The sequence below is a fragment of the Ipomoea nil genome, unplaced genomic scaffold (genome assembly GCF_001879475.1).
Source record: "Ipomoea nil cultivar Tokyo-kokei standard unplaced genomic scaffold, Asagao_1.1 scaffold2541, whole genome shotgun sequence".
Taxonomy (NCBI): domain Eukaryota; kingdom Viridiplantae; phylum Streptophyta; class Magnoliopsida; order Solanales; family Convolvulaceae; genus Ipomoea; species Ipomoea nil.
In genome coordinates this window covers 350331-368592 of record NW_017618969.1, presented here as the reverse complement: position 1 = coordinate 368592, position 18262 = coordinate 350331, and the positions used below count along the sequence as shown (strand labels likewise).

General features: G+C 38.7%; 1 protein-coding gene and 1 long non-coding RNA gene across 3 annotated transcripts; one reads left to right on the top strand and one right to left on the bottom strand.

The window, feature by feature from the left end:
- Nucleotides 1-2208: 2208 nt before the first annotated feature.
- LOC109153807 lies at nt 2209-4206 on the top strand. Of its 2 annotated transcripts, none has more exons than XR_002049604.1 (3): nt 2209-2485; nt 2913-2974; nt 3776-4206. It is a non-coding gene; the product is annotated as an uncharacterized LOC109153807 (long non-coding RNA). The 2 variants fall into 2 exon arrangements; XR_002049603.1 differs by having other exon boundaries at nt 2209-2517.
- Nucleotides 4207-13962: 9756 nt separating this feature from the next.
- Nucleotides 13963-17507, bottom strand: LOC109153817 (probable nucleolar protein 5-2). The gene is made up of 8 exons (XM_019301681.1): nt 17323-17507; nt 17182-17223; nt 16472-16651; nt 16216-16380; nt 15842-16042; nt 14813-15310; nt 14583-14717; nt 13963-14507 (listed from the first exon to the last, which is right to left on the bottom strand). The coding sequence occupies exons 1-8, from the start codon at nt 17398-17400 to the stop codon at nt 14112-14114; spliced, it is 1695 nt and encodes a 564-aa protein (XP_019157226.1). The 5' UTR covers nt 17401-17507; the 3' UTR covers nt 13963-14111.
- Between the last annotated feature and the right edge of the window lie 755 nt (nt 17508-18262).

Below are 18262 nucleotides of genomic sequence, written 5' to 3'. Positions count from 1 at the left end.
CATTGGAAGCATGTCCAATAGAAAAGAAGGGACCAGAATTTGTTGAGTCTATGATGAGATTAGAGGGTCAAGGTCATTTTCTTACACATCTTAGTAGGAAGTATGAAGATTTAGATGGAGACAACCCTTTTTCATTACCTTTTAATGAAACACTACCTCGACTTGAACTTAAACCTAAACCATTTCCATTGCAGTTCAAATACAATTTTTTGAGTGACAGTGATCTTTTTCTTATGCTTTCTTATGCTCATTTACTTAATGCAAAAGAAGAGAGATTGTGGAGAACATTGACTAAAGCTTAGCATGACAAAAATAATTTTTGGAGAGAATTCAATGTAGGACAAGAAGTTTTGTTGTATAATTCTTGTCTTAAGCTTTTTTCTAGGGAAATTGAAGTCAAGACGGTTTTGTCCTTTCATGGTCACTAAAGTTCGTTCCTATGAGGCCATAGAGATTGAAGGAGTTAAAAAGAGACCATTCATGGTTGCTTCACCAAAAGGCAGTCCCGGAAGAAATTGGCAACTAACAGGGAAGTTTCCTGTTTATTTCATTTTCTCATACCTGATTTCTTATTTAACATTAAGGACAATGTTGAGTTTGAGTGTGGGGAAGGGAAAGTAATTTTAGGGGATGTTTTCTGCAAGTTTTATGCAATTAAGACAAAAAAAATTCTACATTTTTCTTTATGCATTTTTTTTGCATTTTGCTGCAATTATTTTCTGCACTTTTCTGCAAAATTTTCAGCACAAAAAAAAATTCTGCATTTTTCTTTCTGCACTAATTTTCTGTATTTTGCTGAAATTTGCTGCATCATTCCCTTCATTTTTCAGCAATTTCTTAGTAAATAGTTTTTTTAAAAAAAAAAATACCAGATAAAGTTTTTTTTTAAAAAAAATACCATCTAATGACTATGTTGATTGGGAGATAAGTTCTAGTGTTTTGAGAGTGCATAATATCAATGAATGTGTTTGGCTATATGTATGCTTGCATAGAGTTGGTAGTCAAATTGTGTCACACCGTGAGCTTTTGAGCTTATACTAGAGGTTGCCCACTGCAACTTATTTTCTTTTTGAGTGTTTATTTGCCTTCTTTGATTGTGCTACTTCTAGAACTTGCTTCATACCATTTCAGAGCTACATGTTATATGATGACACGAGAATGATTTAGGCATTAGGATTTAGCTTTATGGCTTTAAAAATGACCACATCCTTATACATGTTAATTTCCCCCTAGTGAACCATTTTGAGCTTTATAATAAATATAAGATATTTTTCTTGATTAGCCAGTTCCAAAGAACCTTAACTCATAAAAGAAGCCTTCTAACCCGTCATTGGATCAGTGGATGTCATTATTTCATTTATCTGTGCAAGATGACCAAAAGTGATGAAGTATGGGTGAGATTGGAGTTGAAATGTGATTGTACAATTGGTTTTCTTTGAGTGAATAATTGTTTGTGATCAAAGTGGGTGAAAAAAAAAAAAAGAACAAAATGATATATGTTCTAATTTTTGGCCGGATTGAAAAATCTTGTTAGCCTAAACTTTTGTGCTCATTTTATTCTTAAAATGATCTATGAGCAATAAAGACATGATAGAAATTTGATGATTATGAGAAGATTATCATTGAGGGTTGTGTGGAAATGAGGAGCAATCTATTCGGTTTTACCAGAAAAAACAAAAAGGAAGAAAAAAACAGAAAAAAAAAATGAAAAGAAGATGAAAATGAGATTTTAAATGTTGTTTTGAGAGTTTATCTGTGAAAAGGATGAGGGAGAATGAAGCACTGATGACTTATTTTGGTAGAGTTCATTGTATTGGTAGAATACAAGTTCTTGCTCTTGATATAGTGAAATTATAACACTACAAGAAAAATCGCGAATCGCGACGGAAACTATTCCGTCGCAATATAGCGATGGAATAGTTTCCGTTGCAAATTAACGACGGAATTCGCGACGGAAATTGATTCCGTCGCGATTTTTGGCGCAAAGAGAAAATTAAACCCGCGAAAGCTTTGCGGTAAAATATTTACGATGAAATTTGCGACGGATGTAAGTTACATCGTCCATTTAGCGACGAAATTACTTTCCGTCGCGAAATGACAACGGAGATTGCGATGGAATTTTTATCCGTCGCGAAAAAAAGATTTTTTTTTTTAATAAATATCGCTACGAAGCAATTGCTTCTTAAATTTTATTTCCAAGTTAAAATCTTAAGTTCAAGTTAGAAAGATGAAGAACCCTAATGCCTCTGCTAGTTTGCCCTCATCATCGTCACTGCCTCATGCCCTCAACCCATACTCCAGTGCGACGGTAGTTCCAACAGCGGAGGAAAAGCTTCTTTTCGCTACTCCAGAAGTCCAGATCTGTGTCGATCTGTTTTCTTCCACAGCTTCTCTAGCGCGACTGTTTTCTCTGGAAGCTTCTCTGGCGCGACAAGTCGGCAAGGGCACGGGTCTTCTCCGGTAGCTTCTTCGACGCGGCAAGTCGGTAACTATTTTCTCCGGCAGCTTCTCTGTCATGTTAGTTTTCTCTTGATTTGATAATTGATATAATTACTCTGTAATATTTTAATTTATTTTCTTTAGCTGAAATTTGGCTATGTCTCCTTTATTTTTATTTTTATTGTTGGGTGGAAACTTGTGAATAAATGTTGAATATCAGTGCAGAAATCTCTCTTTTCATATCAGATGGAACTCATCATAGAAATGAATTTCTAAGTTCTAATCGTTATATTTACTTTTGGGTGAAATAATGATCCGATAGAATTTTGTTTGATTATTTTCTATGTAAAATTCTGAGAAAATAAAAAATAATTATTGATAGGGTAATTATACAATTCCATTACAGTATGCCACTTTTAAGCTTTGTTTCCATTGTTTCTTTTCACATTTGACCTGGAATTCTTAATATGCAGAAGGATGTGACATGGCATAAGGATAACTGGGAAAACTATGAGAGTGAATTCCTTGCATTTACGTAAGAACCAACTCTTTATTTGTAATACATTTTGCAATTTTATTATATTAGGTTTGAATATTAAATTTCTGCAATTTTATTATATTAGGTTTCAATATTAAATTTCTCTATATTTCTATTTAGTTTCTACAATATTAGATTTGAATATTAAATTTATGTTATTTTATTATATATTAGGTTTCAATATTAAATCTTTTTAGTGCAATGGCAGCAAAATGCATTGTGATTGCCATTGAAGCGGTGAGAGAATACTTTCACCTTTAATGGTTAATAGTTGTCTCTGTTTTTTTCTCTGCTTTCAACATTTCATTTTTCTCGGCATATTTCAACAAGCTAAAGATGGTCTATGATGGAAGATGATATATAGACATAAAACGATTAATATAAATGGATGTTGCTGCCTCTTGACTGTCTATTTTAGCGCTTATAGTGTACACTTCAAATTTTCCCAACCTTCAAAACTATTGATTGTTTGATGAAATTTTATCAGTCACCATAGCTGTGTTTAAGATTTTATATTTGGCTATTAGTGTAGTTCTGAATTATGATTAAATTGAGCTGAACTCAAGTTATGTGGTTGGCTTTCAATTCGTAGTGCTTTTTGGTAGAGGGATTCCCTGGCCAGGTCTCATTAGTAGGCAAAATCACATTTCTGTATTTTCATTTTCTTTGCTAGGTTCTTTCTACACTTAATATGTAAATTATGTTCCATGTTCGCTTTAGCACATCTGAATCATCTTACAGTACGCTATCAGACACTCAGTTTACTTTACTTTCCCTTTGTTTTGTTTTCTTATATAGATTGGCGCAGCAATAAAGGAAAAAAAGGGGGAAGTTTATTTGGGTTTTTGCGCAGCCAAAAGAACAGAGATACGAAAACAGAACAGGAAAAAAGGAGAGGCCATAGGAGATTACGAGAGCTTGGGAGCGCAGCGGAGACTTCGGCGAGAAGATTCTATCGCAAGGAATTTTCGTGCTTCAATCACAGCTATCATCTCTTAGGCTTGAATTATTCTTCTTCTCTATTTTATTTCTTGTTTAATTTTTCAGAATGTTATTTCTTGAACTTCCCATACATTTAATTATGGTTCTTGGCTAGAACTTCAATTAGGGATTTGGATTAGCCTTGATTAGATTAATTGACTATTTTTCATGTGTTAATTCTTCCAATTGCAGTTTAACGATTGAACTTGATTATATTTATTTTATGTATTTTATTTGTGGATTGTGTGACTGGCCATTGCGTAATTCTAATATCAAGGTTTATAAGAAGAACTGACAGGTGAATTATGAACCTAGAACTCGTAAGATAAACACAATTGACCTAGACTAGACATAGCTTTAGGTATTTGCGGTGAGATTTGATTGTTGTTTAATGGGTTCAATTAATGTTGGTGAGATATCGACGGATGATCACAGTTAATTGGATACAACCTAGTAGCTAGACGGAGTATTAGGATATAATTGGAGCAATCATCACTATAATTACAAGAATTAATATTTAGGAGAGTTAGTTAATTATCTAATAGGTGAACCCTAAATCCCTAGTCTATTCTCAATTGAAAGTTTTCATCTGCTTTAAATTCATAAATATTCTATTTAATTACATTAATTCTATTTATTTGCATCTTTCTTTATCAACAAATTGATTATTTTAGTTAACAGTCAATAGTGTTCTTCGTGGGATCGACCCTGGAATACTCCAGGAATTTATATTGTGATTGACTCTGTGCGCTTGCAGATTATAGCAATCAGTACGTTTGGAAACATATTCTATAGGAAGAACCGATTGTTGGCTAGGCTAGGTGGGATTCAACAAAGCTTAGCTCTTAATCCTAGATCTGACCTCATCAAACTCGAGAGGAAATTAAAAAGGGAACTGGATGAATCAATTTATCAAGAGGAATTAGTATGGTTTCAACAGTCAATGGAAGAATGGATCTCTTCAGGGGATTGTAACACTCGCTTTTACCATGCCGCAACAACTGCGAGAAAGGTTAATACAAGATTCAGATCATTGAGGGATGATGAGGGCCATTGGATCCTGGAGGAGGACCAGATCAAAGTCCATGTTCAGAATTATTTTACTAATCTCTTTGTAGATGAACCCACTGGTAATGTTCCTGGGCTACCACATGGGCGGTTTCCTGCTATTTCTGAATTAGAATGGCTTAAAATCAACACTCCATTCGGCATAGAAGAAGTAAGGAATGCTATTTTTGATATGGCTTCTTGCAAGGCACCGGGACCGGACAGATTCTCAGCTGGCTTCTTTCAAAAATCTTGTCCCATAGTTGGAAATTCTTTAGTGAAATATGCTCAGGATTTCTTCGATAGTGGCTGCCTTCCGACAGGTATTAATGACATATTCATTTCACTCATTCCGAAGGTACCGAATCTGGAAACTATTAAACAATTCAGACCCATTGGTTTATGTAACGTACTTTATAAGCTTGTTACCAAAGCTATAGTGTCAAGATTCAAGATCTTATCTACGAAACTGAATCGGTATCACCAAACTAGTTTTGTACCAGGGAGGTCAATCACGGATAATATCTTAATTTATTAGGAGATCTTGCATTCTATGAAATCCAAGAAAGGTGCTACTGGCTGGCTAATCATGAAGATCGATCTCGAGAAAGCCTACGATAGGCTCTCTTGGAATTTTATTGATGATACTTTGCAGGATATTGGTATTAACCATTCATAGAGGTGGAACATTCGGGAGTGCATCACTTCATCAAGACTAGCTGTGCTATGGAACGGGCAACAAACGGAATGGTTCAAACCGAAAAAGAGAATTAGACAAGGGGGACCCCCTCTCTCCTTTACTCTTTGTTTTGTGTGTGGAGAGATTTAGTCACTTAATAAATGAATCTGTTCGGATTGGTCACTGGAAAGGAATCAAAATAGCTTGAAATGCACCTTAGCTTTCGCATCTCTTTTTTGCAGACTACTTGGTATTGTTCAGGGAAGCTACAGTAGAGCAAATGCGGGTAATGAAAAGCTGCCTCGATCAGTTCTGTTTAAGCTCTAGACAGAAAGTAAATTTTCATAAATCGGCCATTTTCTTCTCGAAGAACACCTCTTTGGAGTTGCAATAACAGATTACAATGTAGCTGGAGTTCCAACGGTAACAGACATGGGCAAATATCTTGGTATCCCTTCGATCCATGAGAGGTTTAAGAGGGACTCGTTTGCGGGCATAGTGGAGTGTATTCAATCAAGGCTTGCGGGTTGGAAGGCCAAAAACCCTCTCATTTACAAGTAGACAAGTCCTAGCCCAGTCGGTGCTTTCGTCAATACCATATTACACAATGCAATCAACTCTTTTACCTACAAGAGTAGTGTCAGCCATTGAGAAGCTTGTTAGGAACTTTTTATGGGGCAGTAAAACTGGTGAGAGGAAGTGCTATTTGGTTAATTGGGATGTCGTTACAAGAAGTAAAGCTTCGGGGGGCTTGGGTATTCGCAAAATGGAACCAGTGAATTGCGCTTTCCTTACTAAGCTCAGATGGAAAATTCTTCAGAACGAAGACAGCCTGTTGATCCAATTATTCAAAGCTAAGTATGCCTTCCTACCCACCAATGTTTCAACTTGGCATCCTAGATCTAATTCATCTAATGTTTGGAGAGGGATTCTTAAAGCTTTGCCTATTATACAAGAGGGGTCAAAGAGGCAAGTGAGAAATGGGAGAGGTACTATGTTTTGGGTGGATAAGTGGCTGATTGACGAACCCCTTAAGGAAGAGCAATTGTTGCAGTGTCTGCAACTGACATTGAGAGATCAGTCTCCAGCTACTGGTCTGAGGAAAGAGGACGGGCCTAGGACCAACTGAATCACCTTCTGCCAGAAGACACACTCAGAAGGCTAGCAGCTTTCATTGTGCATAACGATCCGGAAGCAGTTGATTCCATTGGCTAGAGCAAAGAGACTTCGGGCGATTTTTCAGTAAGCTCAGCCTATGACATTGCGATTGGAGTTTCGAGCTTGGTGGAAGCTGCAAAGTGGAACAACATCTGGAAATTGAAGGTTCCAAACCGTGTCCGATCTTTCCTTTGGCTGGTTGCCCATGGTAGAATTATGACGAATAGTGCAAGGGCATGGAAAGGCTTCACCTTATGCGATAAGTGCTGGAAGTGTGGGGACTCTGTGGAGGATGTGGACCATGTACTAAGGAAATGCCCTGCAGCTGAAGAACTTTTGAGACTCATTCTACCTGCGGCGACTGTCAGAGCAAGGTCATCCCCATTTTCGGTGTGGCTAGAGAAATGTATCATGAAAGTTGGAAAATCTCCGGGAAACCTTGTTTTCTTATTCGTCATAACGCTTTGGTGGATTTGGAAGTTGGGGGAACGAGGCGGTGTTCAACAACACGATCCACCCTCTCAGTTTTAAAGTTTCTTGGGTCCGAGAACAAATTGATGAAATGAAGAAAGCACTCAGCAGAGCACAAAGGCGGGTCAATTGCGATGATCAAGCTTCATGGAAAACTCTGTGCTGGTCAAAACCCCAGGATGGCTTTGTTAAACTCAATGTTGATGGTTCAGTCTGTCTGAGTTCGTTTAGGGCCAGCTGTGGAGGAGTAATTCGTGACGGCTGTGGCACTTGGAAACAAGGCTTCATCTATGGTATAGGAGGTTGCTCTCCGCTAGAAGCTGAGGCCTGGGCGCTCTTGAAGGGCATCCAGCTTGTTGCGCATTTGGGGTACGGGAAGGTGATAATTGAAAGCGATGCCAGTGAGATCGTCAACTACATGAATGGTTGCAGAACTCCGTCTATCGCTGCCCACAACGTCCTAGAAGCTTGCAAGAGAGAGCTGCATTGCTTTGAAGTGTCCTGTATTGATGCGATATATCGTGAACAGAACTAAGTAGCAAAACACCTTGCTAGGCATTCCTCCAATGGTATTTAGTTATTAGCTAACCCACCTGATAGGGTTCTTAGTTTTCTTGTGGATGATTTAGCTGGTATTTCTTCATGGCGTTTTGTAAATGTTGAACCTTGAACCTTTCCTTGAACTCTCGGGTATCCCCCTTCCATGTGAAAAAAATATATATAATTTTTATTAAGAACAATGCAACATTATAATTAAGTTATTCAATTTAATATTAAAAATTAACAAAATTGATCTCCATAATTTGTACACATCATTTGTTCTTCGTTAAAGGGCCTCCGAACTCAAATGACTTGATATTTAATGGAGGGTTGTATCAATATGCCGCTTGGCATGATCTTTATGGATCTTTATGAAGAGGATTTTAGAAGGGTTTTATTTTCAGGATCATAGTGATCTCTGAATAAGCTTCAAAGCTTTCCATGATGTTTTCTTTAGAAATGAGAGCTCTTATTTGTAGTTGTAGGATAGGAAAAGTTTTGCTCGCACGGGCTTAGCTCAATGGTTCAGTGAGCAGTATTTGGGAGAAGATACCAAGGTTCGAACCTCGACGGCAGCAGTGTGGGGATTATGTCCAAGGTTCGAACCTCGACGGCCACAGTGTGGGAATTATGTCCAAAGTGGCAAGTGGGGCAGATTCTTTGTGCGCACAGGCATGCCCTGTCTTCTGCGAGGTTGAAGGTGGGGCAGATTCTTTGTGCGCCCTGTCTTCTGCGAGGTTGAAGGTGGGGCAGATTCTTTGTGCGCACAGGCATGCCCTGTCTTCTGCGAGGTTTGGGGGTTTCAACCTTTTAGGAGAAGAAGGATCTAATTAAACAAATTAGATAATATCAATATTATCCAAAATTTATTCAAATATAGATATTATCCAAAATTTATTCAAATATATTAATATTCAAAAATAATCATCTTTCAAACTTTCTGTGTCTACAAATGTCTCCTTGAGACTTGATTGTACACGGAACTTGAAAACATATACCACTCGAAAGTATGTAATGCAATAAAGTCTCAACACTACAACTCATACGACAATCACACTTAAAGATATAAGGTTGTTTCAACTCATGCCAAGGAGCCTTGAAGGATATGAGTCTGTTTCATCTCCCCAATGAACCTTGAAGGGTATGAGGCCAATTCAACTCGTGTCAAGGAGTATCATTTAGCTTCCTCCATTTCAAATTTCATTAAGGGTTTGCCCCCGATCAGCTTCCCAGTCGAAATGTATGTGCTTCTGAAGATATGGGAGGCAGAGATATCACACTGGGCGTGCCAATTTGTGAACACAAAAAGTTCCTTATTCTTCAGTTGTTGGTAGTTTGATGTATGCTATGGTATGCGCGAGATCAGATATTGCTCATGCAGTAGGTGTTGTTAGCAGATTTCTCTCAAATCTAGGGAGAGAACATTGGGATGCTGTGAAGTGGATTCTGAGATATCTTCGGGGTACCTCAAGTCTGAGTTTGTGTTTTGGTACAGGGAAACATATCCTAACTGGGTACACTGATTCAGATATGGTCAGAGACATTGATACTAGAAAATCTACTTCAGGTTATCTGATTACCTATGTAGGGGGAGCAGTTTCATGGCAATCAAGATTGCAAAAATGTATTGCTTTGTCTACCACAAAAGCTGAGTTCATAGCATCTGTTGAGGCCAGTAAATAAATGCTATAGATGAAGAAGTTTATTCAGGAGCTCGGGTTTGTTCAGGACAGCCTGGACAGGTATGTACTCTATGTGATAGTCAGAGTGTAGTTCATCTTGCAAAGAACTCCACGTTTCATTACAGGTCAAAACATATTGATATGAGATATCATTGGATTAGAGATATTTTGGAATGCGATGAAGACTGCATATTGATGTCTAAAAGAGATAAACAGTGTGATATCAAATATGGCTTGTAAAGGGACTCCGCAATATATATTCCAATCAAACGTCTCCAGTTCCAAGGAATGAAATTTTTTCAGACTGATACCAATATCAAAAAGCTATGTGCATTTATCACTACAACAAGAAAATTAAGCATGCCGACACAACGCAAATCAGCCGCAAGGTTGATGGTCCAGAAACTAGACTAGCTAGCTTGTGGTCAAAAGGACGGTAAAGGTGATGGAGCTGAGATATAGCGTTAAGGGTCGATATTCATTGTAGATCACTCATCATCAGAGCTACATAGCTTTCGAGATATGGGTTCTCTCTTTTGTTCCCATCCTTTTAGTACGTTGAGAGAGCTAATTTCCTTTTACCTCGGTATAGTACTGCTTCTCCCCATTCTTTGTCAGTTTCTATATATATATATATATATATATATATATATATATATATATATATATATATATATATATATATATATATATATATATATATATATATATATATATGTATATATATATATATGTGTGTGTGTGTGTGTGTGTGTGTGTGTGTGTGTGTGTGTGTGTGTGTGTGTGTGTGTGTGTGTCACTGTTGCAAAAATTGGTCTAGGCGCAAGGTGCGCATAGACTGTGGCGACTTCCCCCCTAGGCGCCAGCCTAGGCAACCGGCCGCCTAGGCGCTCGCCTAGCGCCTAACTCAGCCGACTTTGTCGCCTAAGCACCCGCCTAGCGCCTAACTCGACTGAATTCGGCCGAGTTAACTCATCCATTTCGATCGAGTTAGCCGAGTTAACCCGGTCAGCTCGGCCTTGCTATTTTTTTTCAATATATATATATATATATATATATATATATATATATATATATATATATATATATATATATAAACTTACTCATTTTCTTCTCCATAATATTCGTGGCACAATTATAGAGCATCCATATTAGAGCAACAATATCAGTGGAGAATATGGGATTTATGTCGGAAAAAGAAGACATGATGGAGGAGAGAGAAGCAAGAAAGAGAAAAGTGGGGAGCATCGGTAAAGGGTGGGTTATTTGTCTTCCCAAGGGAAGAGAAATAAATGAGGAGAGAGTAGTTGTTGTGCGCATTCCACGCCGGGCGCACTGCACGCGCCCGGTGGTGCATTAAGCGTGCCTGTCGGAGCGCCTGACTGGTCCATTAAATATTATTATTTTTTTTAAAAAAATTAGTTTTAATTTTTTTTTTCTTTTTTCTCTCTCTTCTGATATTCTCTTTCATAATCACACTTACAAAAACTCCTCAAAAATCACAAAATAACTCCGATTTTTTTTCCTTTTTTCTCCCCCCTCTCATCTTCTCTAATCACACTTACAAAAACTCCTCAAAAATCACAAAATAACTTCACCATTGTGAATGCTCTTAATTGGGGTTTTTTCTCTAATTTTTTATGGGTTCCATCTCGTTATCCACATCTCGTCACTTGTACGGAATCTCTAATTTGATCTCATTTTTCATTAGTAAAAATATTATCTCAATTGAGATAACATAAGGCAAATTACCCTTATAAATATCATTAAGAAAAGAACAAGCCCCGCATGGGTAGCTCAACTGGTCATAGAGGTGAAACTTTGGAAGAATGACCAGGGATTGAGTCTCACCAGCGGTAGTGTCGGAGCAACCTCTCAAAGTGAGGGGGGCTCCTTGTGCGCAGTGAGCACCGGTCTAGCCTCTGTGGTTCATGTTCAGTTGAGTCACCATGATTTACATCCTCCCAAATGCTCTGTCGGGCCGGAGTGTGGGGGGGCCTTAGGGTTGGGGTTCAAATGTTCAGTTGAGTCACCATGATTTACATCCTCCCAAATGCTCTGTCGGGCCGGAGTGGGGGGGGGGGGGGGGGGGGGAGGGTGCCTTAGGGTTGAGGTTCAACCTTTTGGAAGAAGAAAAGAACAAGCAATGCATATCACTATATTTTTCTAAACTAAAAGCAACTTTAGATGAGTTTCATGATAATGAGATATATTCTCCAAAAATAGTAAAAAGTCATCCTAATTTGAATAGCATTATAATCTACATAAAGCATATGAGTTAATTCCAGCAATGGTCCCCCGAGTATGATGATTTTTCACAATTGGTCCTTGACTTTTAATTTGGACAATTTAACCATCCGACTTTTAAAATCTTTCCAATTGAGATCCTTCCGTTATATCTTGGTTAAGTAGACATTTATTTGAGGGGTAAAAGTGTCTTTTTAGGTTCTGAGTGTATATTTCATCTTCGTTTCCCACCGGTGATATTGGAGTTGCATACGCGGGGCAGGAGCAATTCCTCTTGCACATCGTCGTACACTCATGAAGCTCATGCTGGCATCCACAGTCGAACTCTCCGCCATCTTCATCTAATTCAACGCCAAAAACCCATAGTTTTCACATTCCAAATCATGAACTCTAACGCACCCGTCCAGCAAGAATTTGTTCCAAATTTTGTTGGTCAGAATCCACATGTACCGCTCCAGGTACCCGCCATGGCTGACCTGCAACTTGGAGAATATTGTCTGGTTGTGGAGCTCAAACATGTAGTAATTCTCGGATTTCATGGAGACAAACGAGAATGTTATGGCCGCTGTCAGATTCATTTCCGAGACGCCACTAAATCGGATTCCATTCCAAGCTTCGCTCCTGTAAATTACGTCGTCTTTCTTCCTCAAGAATGCTTCCGGCATGCCGTTGGGCTGGGTCGACGTTGAGCAGATTGAATTCCCACCTCCGTACACCAAATAAATATTCCCATCTTCGCCGATTCTAGAATTCCCCGGCCGGTGGCATTCATGTGAGGTGTGTCCCTGTTAGCAACTCAAACAACGGTCTTCTCTTTGATGTCCATATAGCATCGGCCGGAGTTTTCAAGGGTGAAGAAGCCTATCTCAAAAAGCGCGCTGGAGGAGACTAAGGTTTGGTCTCCAGCGAATGGGTGCGTCGGGGTGATGCAGTCAAGTACAAGAGGTGCGGAGAGAGTTGGGAGGATGAGGGTCTGGAAAATTATGAAACAGTAGATGCAGAGTCAGTAACAATGGGAAATAATTCATAATATCTTTTTAAACTCCCAATGGTGTAGTGTTATCACCGCTGCAGTCTGGCCTCGTCCAAATGGTTGGCTATGGCGACGGGCAGTCCCGATTTTGGTCATTCCGTGCCGGCAGGGGTGACTGGTGAAGGTTCGAACTGCATCGTGAGGTACTCAGGCTTGGCGACCTATACCAGCAAATTAAAGTGTGGAAGTGGGCATGATTAAAGGAGGAGAGTGTGGTTTTACAGTGAAACTCCCACCAATCATTCCCCAGTTCAAAAGCCAGAAAACTCGATTCTTTCGCAATCACACTTTCAGAATCTTGGCGGCTCGGACCACCGAATTTTTCCTCGCAATCGCCTCCTAGCTGGCCACCTTGTAATCAAACAAACAGTCGTGGCGATCGGAGTATCTGTGCTTCAGTGATGGAGCAGAACACCTCCCCGCACCGGCACCGGAATCCCACTAGCCCAACTCTCTGCCGTCATCCTGCTCCCGAGCACGGGCAAACCGCAAACGTCCCTCGGCCTCTTCAAGGACCGAATCTCCGAAGCCTCGAAAGCGTTTTTTTGTCTCCGATCTTTGCAGCGACCACGCCGGTTAGATCTCAGGTCACAACCGCCGGAGAGTTTCGGATCTGAGCTCTTAGGTGATATGGCAGAAGCAGAAGACATGGCAGAAGCAGAAGACAGAACGCTGAATGTCCTTAGAGAAACCGCCGGAGAGTTTCGAATCTGTCCTTAAAGAAACCGCCGGAGAGTTTCGGATCTGAGCTCTTAGGTGATATGGCAGAAGCAAAAGACGGAACGCTGAATGTCTTTAGAGATAGATGCCTCACGTTATTGTATGTCTTCTGTTATCATACAAAACGTTAGCAGTGGAACCAAGATGAAATATACTCTCAAAACTTGAAAAGACGCTTTTACCCCTCAAATAAACATCCACTTAACTAGGATATAACGGAAGGACCTCAATTCAAAAGATTTTAATAGTCAAATGGTAAAATTGTCAAAATTAAAAATCAAGGACCAATTGTGGAAAATCATCATAATTGGGGAACCATTGCTGGAATTAACTCTAAAGCATATCGTCACTATTGTTAAGAAAAGATAACCCATATGAATTGAAGTAACTTCTAATTAGTCTCATAATTAGATGATATACTTTCTAATTAGTAAAAAAAAATCATCACAATTCAATTGAGTTGAAAATACAATATTTCTGTAGAAGTCATAGGGGCTTGGAAAACATGACAAGATTTTCAAACACTAAAACAAGGCCAGTACATACCAAAATTGTGTACACATTTTAATGTGACAATCAATCCGCAGTTTTCTTCTTCTTCTTCTTCTTGTCTTTCTTCTTGGTCGATTCAGTTTCCTCTTCTTCTTCTTCAGCCTCGGCATGCTTTCTCTTCTTTTTCTTCTTCTCTCCAGTTTCAGCATTTTCTTCACTATTCTGCCCTTCACCCCCCTCGGCTGAATGCTTTTTCTTTTTCTTCTCCTTCCTCCCTACCTCTTCGTTCTCGGGTTCACCAGCGTCCTCTTCAACAGCTGTTTCCTTCTTTTTCTTCTTCTTCTTCTTGCTCTCTTCATTAGCGGGAGCCTCAACTGCTTCAGCTACTTCGTCTAGCCTCGTCTCTACTTCCATCTTATCCTCCTCATTGGCAGTTGGCTCGGTATGCCCAAGAACAGAATCAGCCGAAGGATTGTAAGTCTGCAAAAGCAAGGACAGTTAAAGAAACTTCAAAACACAGAATCAACAAAATAAAATTCAAGGGGAAATCAGCACCTTAGCTGGAGTAATCAACCCCCCAGAGCCTTTTTTGCGGTCCTTATCATAGACTTCAATCTTAGGTTTGCCTTTAGCTGAGCCTGATAGACGGCCAAGTTCTCTGCCTTCTAAGTTTCTCAATCGTGCCTCGAGCTACAAATATTCAGCACAAGATTAAAATAACATGAAAATAACCAGGAGACATAGATGATAGACCCGTCTTATATTGACAAGTATATGTAGTATACCTTGGCCCGATTTTCTAATCCCATCGTATTATCTTGTCCATCTCCAAGAGCATCATATCGAATCGCCAAAGCAGTTTTGGCTGCAAGAGACCTTGAAATTTTACCCTTATGTTTTGGGGCCGCCTGACCAATCAAAGAAGCATGGTATATAAGCCCGTACTTAGGAGTTGCGTGTTTTGTTTTTAGTGCCCTAAAGAGAGCCTTTTCTGCACCGAGTATCTGAACTGTGCTTCCAGGTTGCTTTGCAAGATTCAGCAAGCTACCACCATGGGCAATAAGCCGAGCGCCAACAAGTTCACCAACAAGGGCAGTTAGATTAGGAGCTATAGTATTCATCCTGCTCTTCAAATAATCATACAATTGAGCTCTGTATTCTGAAAATGACAGAACTTGATTGCATAGGTCTTTAATATTCATTAGATCAAGATCGCTAACTTCAGTTCCCATAGAAATCATGGCCGCTTCCTTCAGTTCTACCTCAACCTCCTCAGGGAGAACCTAAAGTTTCCAAAAAAAAAAAAAAAAAAGACTAAGATATTCCAACACCTAATAAAAAATAATACTCCGTAATCAATAGAATCATCCTCTAAATTCAAAAGAAATGAATCCAATCTAAAGTTGTAAAAATGTTGTTTTTTGCCTCAAGCGAATAACCAACTAATCAACCCAACGGGGTGGCTCAAGTGGCAAATGAGCTCTTTTTTGTGGGGGAGAATTTTGGGATAACCCGGGTTCGGTTCCCACAAGTGACGATTCCCCTTGGGCCAGCTCGCGTGCCTCCAAGAGCAAACGGGATTAATCGAGTGGACCTGGACCGTTAAACGGACAGAGAAAAACACGGAACACCTCATGGTTTACACCCAAAAAAAAAATAACTAATCAATGAAAGGTTCCAGGCATTAAGTCCTACAAGTAGTGAGAACTGAATTGATCAAGTACCTATAGTAACAACAAGGAATCACAACCCTGATAGGCATTCCCCAGACATTAATTGTCAAAAATAAAATAATAAACGGAATGGAAAAATACCTCAGAGAAGTCCAGCTTTGCAGCATTTGTGCGGTCACCCATCAACTTCACAGTTTTGGCATAAAGGATATTGTCCTGTACTATCTTTGCAAGCTCAGGAAAATGCCAACCATACCATTCTCGTACCCTCATTGCGTATGTGTTTAGCTCTTTATCAAGATCGTCCAATAGACTAATTGCTTGGACTATCATTGTATCCACCTAAAAAGATAATAAAAATAGATGACATAACAAGTAATCAAACTATCAAGACAAGAAGATGGAGAAAAACGGCTAATGTTATTTAATTTTGGAGTCCACATTTTGACAAACTGCAAAGAATAAAGGCAGTATCTTAGATCTAAGTCTTCTGCTGAAAACAAATGGCAATTTACCTTATCAGGGCTAAATTTTAGCTTGTATCTTGAAAGGCTGTGAGATAAACCCAAGCTCATTGGAGCCAAATCTTGAACAGCCAAACCAGATATGAGCTCAGTCAATTGATTTCTCAATCCTCTCATCAATTCCATGACCGTACTGTTGTGCACACAGTCAATTTGCTGCAGGCAAATGGTAGTTTAAGATCACAGAATATAAGAATAGTAAGTAATTAAATGAAAAGAAATAAGATCTTTAGCAATAATTACATACCAGTTTCTCCTTGATTGCATTTCCCAGCTTTGAATCAGCCACAGCTAAAGTGTCATTTTCACAGTGAGCTCGCAAGAACTTGCGTAGCCCTTTGCTTGGCTTACTATCTATCAGTAAGGTAGCCGCTGACAATGCTTCAGAAGTATTCTCAAACTTAGAGAATGCCTTCAGCTTTACAACCTGTTTTATATTCCCAAGCAACAGGACTATATTCAGATATACAGACTTTAACAATCAAAACAAGCACTTAACAATTGAACTTGAAAACAAATCATATATTTCAGGTAAAATTTAACTCCATTGGCAGAAAAAGCTTTGACCACTCAATTACTATACCCACATTATTGAATTCTTCGTGATACAGTATACAAGCCAGTATACACAATTAAATTAAAAAATACAAAGACAGACAAATGTAACTTGATGATAGGTAAGGAAAATAGGTGAGACTAATACTTGCATTCCTCCTCACCAAAGAAAGGGCACACAAAACTCATTAAATCCCAGCTAAAGCTTCCACAAAACACAAATTCTAAATCAAATCCCCTGAAATTTCATCAGAAAATAAGAATGATCCCTACTTTTTACCTTACAGATACAAATATACAAACTCCCTACCCCCCCCCCCCCCCAACCCCATTTTTTCCTGGTCTCTACTACTGGAAATTAACTAAACGGGTGGGAAAACAAGATAGTAAGAGAAGCAAGACCTTTCGAGCAGTGTCGGCTGTGGAGAACTCTTTCCATAAATCCTGCAAAAGCAAAATCATCCCAGTGCATCAAAACATCAACCAGACTAACCCGAATGTTAAAAGAGTTCACTTTTTTTTTTTATCGAAGTGCAAAAATACCTCAACTTTGGAGAGCTTGCCCTCGTCCAATACTTTGAAAAGGGCAAAGCCCGCCGGCGTTTCAAAGAGCACTAGCATTTGCTCCTCCGCTCAGCAACCGTCAAGAACGCGGGTTAGGGGTTTACGGTACTAGCGGGACAAGAAGAATTTGGCGTCTTATAAACGGCGACAAGATTCGGAGTTCTAGGGTTTTAGGGTTTTGCGTTAAATACATACTCTGCAGTTTTGGACTAATATTGTCAACACCCCTTCACTTCTAGTAATTCGATAATTCCCCCTTTTGGCCTTTGCTCATTTCTTGAATTGTTTTGCTTTTGCATCCAAAGATATTCTTATTTCGCTCCCTAAAATAGTTAGTCTATCAGTCAATTTTGACTTGTTTAAGTATTATTAGTTGTTTGATTTGATAAAATAATCAATATAAGTGTTTGTTTAATTAGCTTTTTGTAACAACTTATTTCTCCAAAACACTAAAATTCAAAAAGCTGTTCAAAGTAGCCTTTTTGAGAAAATCATTTTGTATGTAATCATCTATTAGCTAATAGCTAATTTACCAAACATCTTTCTACAATCAGTTAATGCTATCAACTAGTCAAACCCACTAACTCAATCAGCTAACAACTATTTACCAAACACCCCCAAAATCTTCTTAGTTTTTTTTGTACTTTAATTCATTTTTCTCTTTTTCTTTGTGTACAAAACAAATTAATGTATAAAAAATATATCATTAAAAAAATTTAATTAAAATCTTTTAAATGACACTAATATTGAGATCTATAGGTATATAAAGGTATTACTTTTTTTTTTTTTTTTGAAAACCAAAATGATACTTTATTAAATCAAACGTTCAATATACGAAGGAATAGAATCAAGCCAAATAAGGAAATCAGAATTAGAACGAGTTGCCCTTGCCAATTCATAAGCAACCTTATTCACTGAT

Excerpts from the sequence above, each read along its gene's own strand:
- LOC109153817 (XM_019301681.1), bottom strand. The coding sequence starts at position 17,400 with ATGCTAGTGCTCTTTGAAACGCCGGCGGGCTTTGCCCTTTTCAAAGTA. Across the intron at positions 16,652-17,181 it reads CAGCCGACACTGCTCGAAAG|GTTGTAAAGCTGAAGGCATT; the intron begins GTCTTGCTTCTC and ends AATATAAAACAG. Across the intron at positions 16,043-16,215 it reads TAAAATTTAGCCCTGATAAG|GTGGATACAATGATAGTCCA; the intron begins GTAAATTGCCAT and ends TTATCTTTTTAG.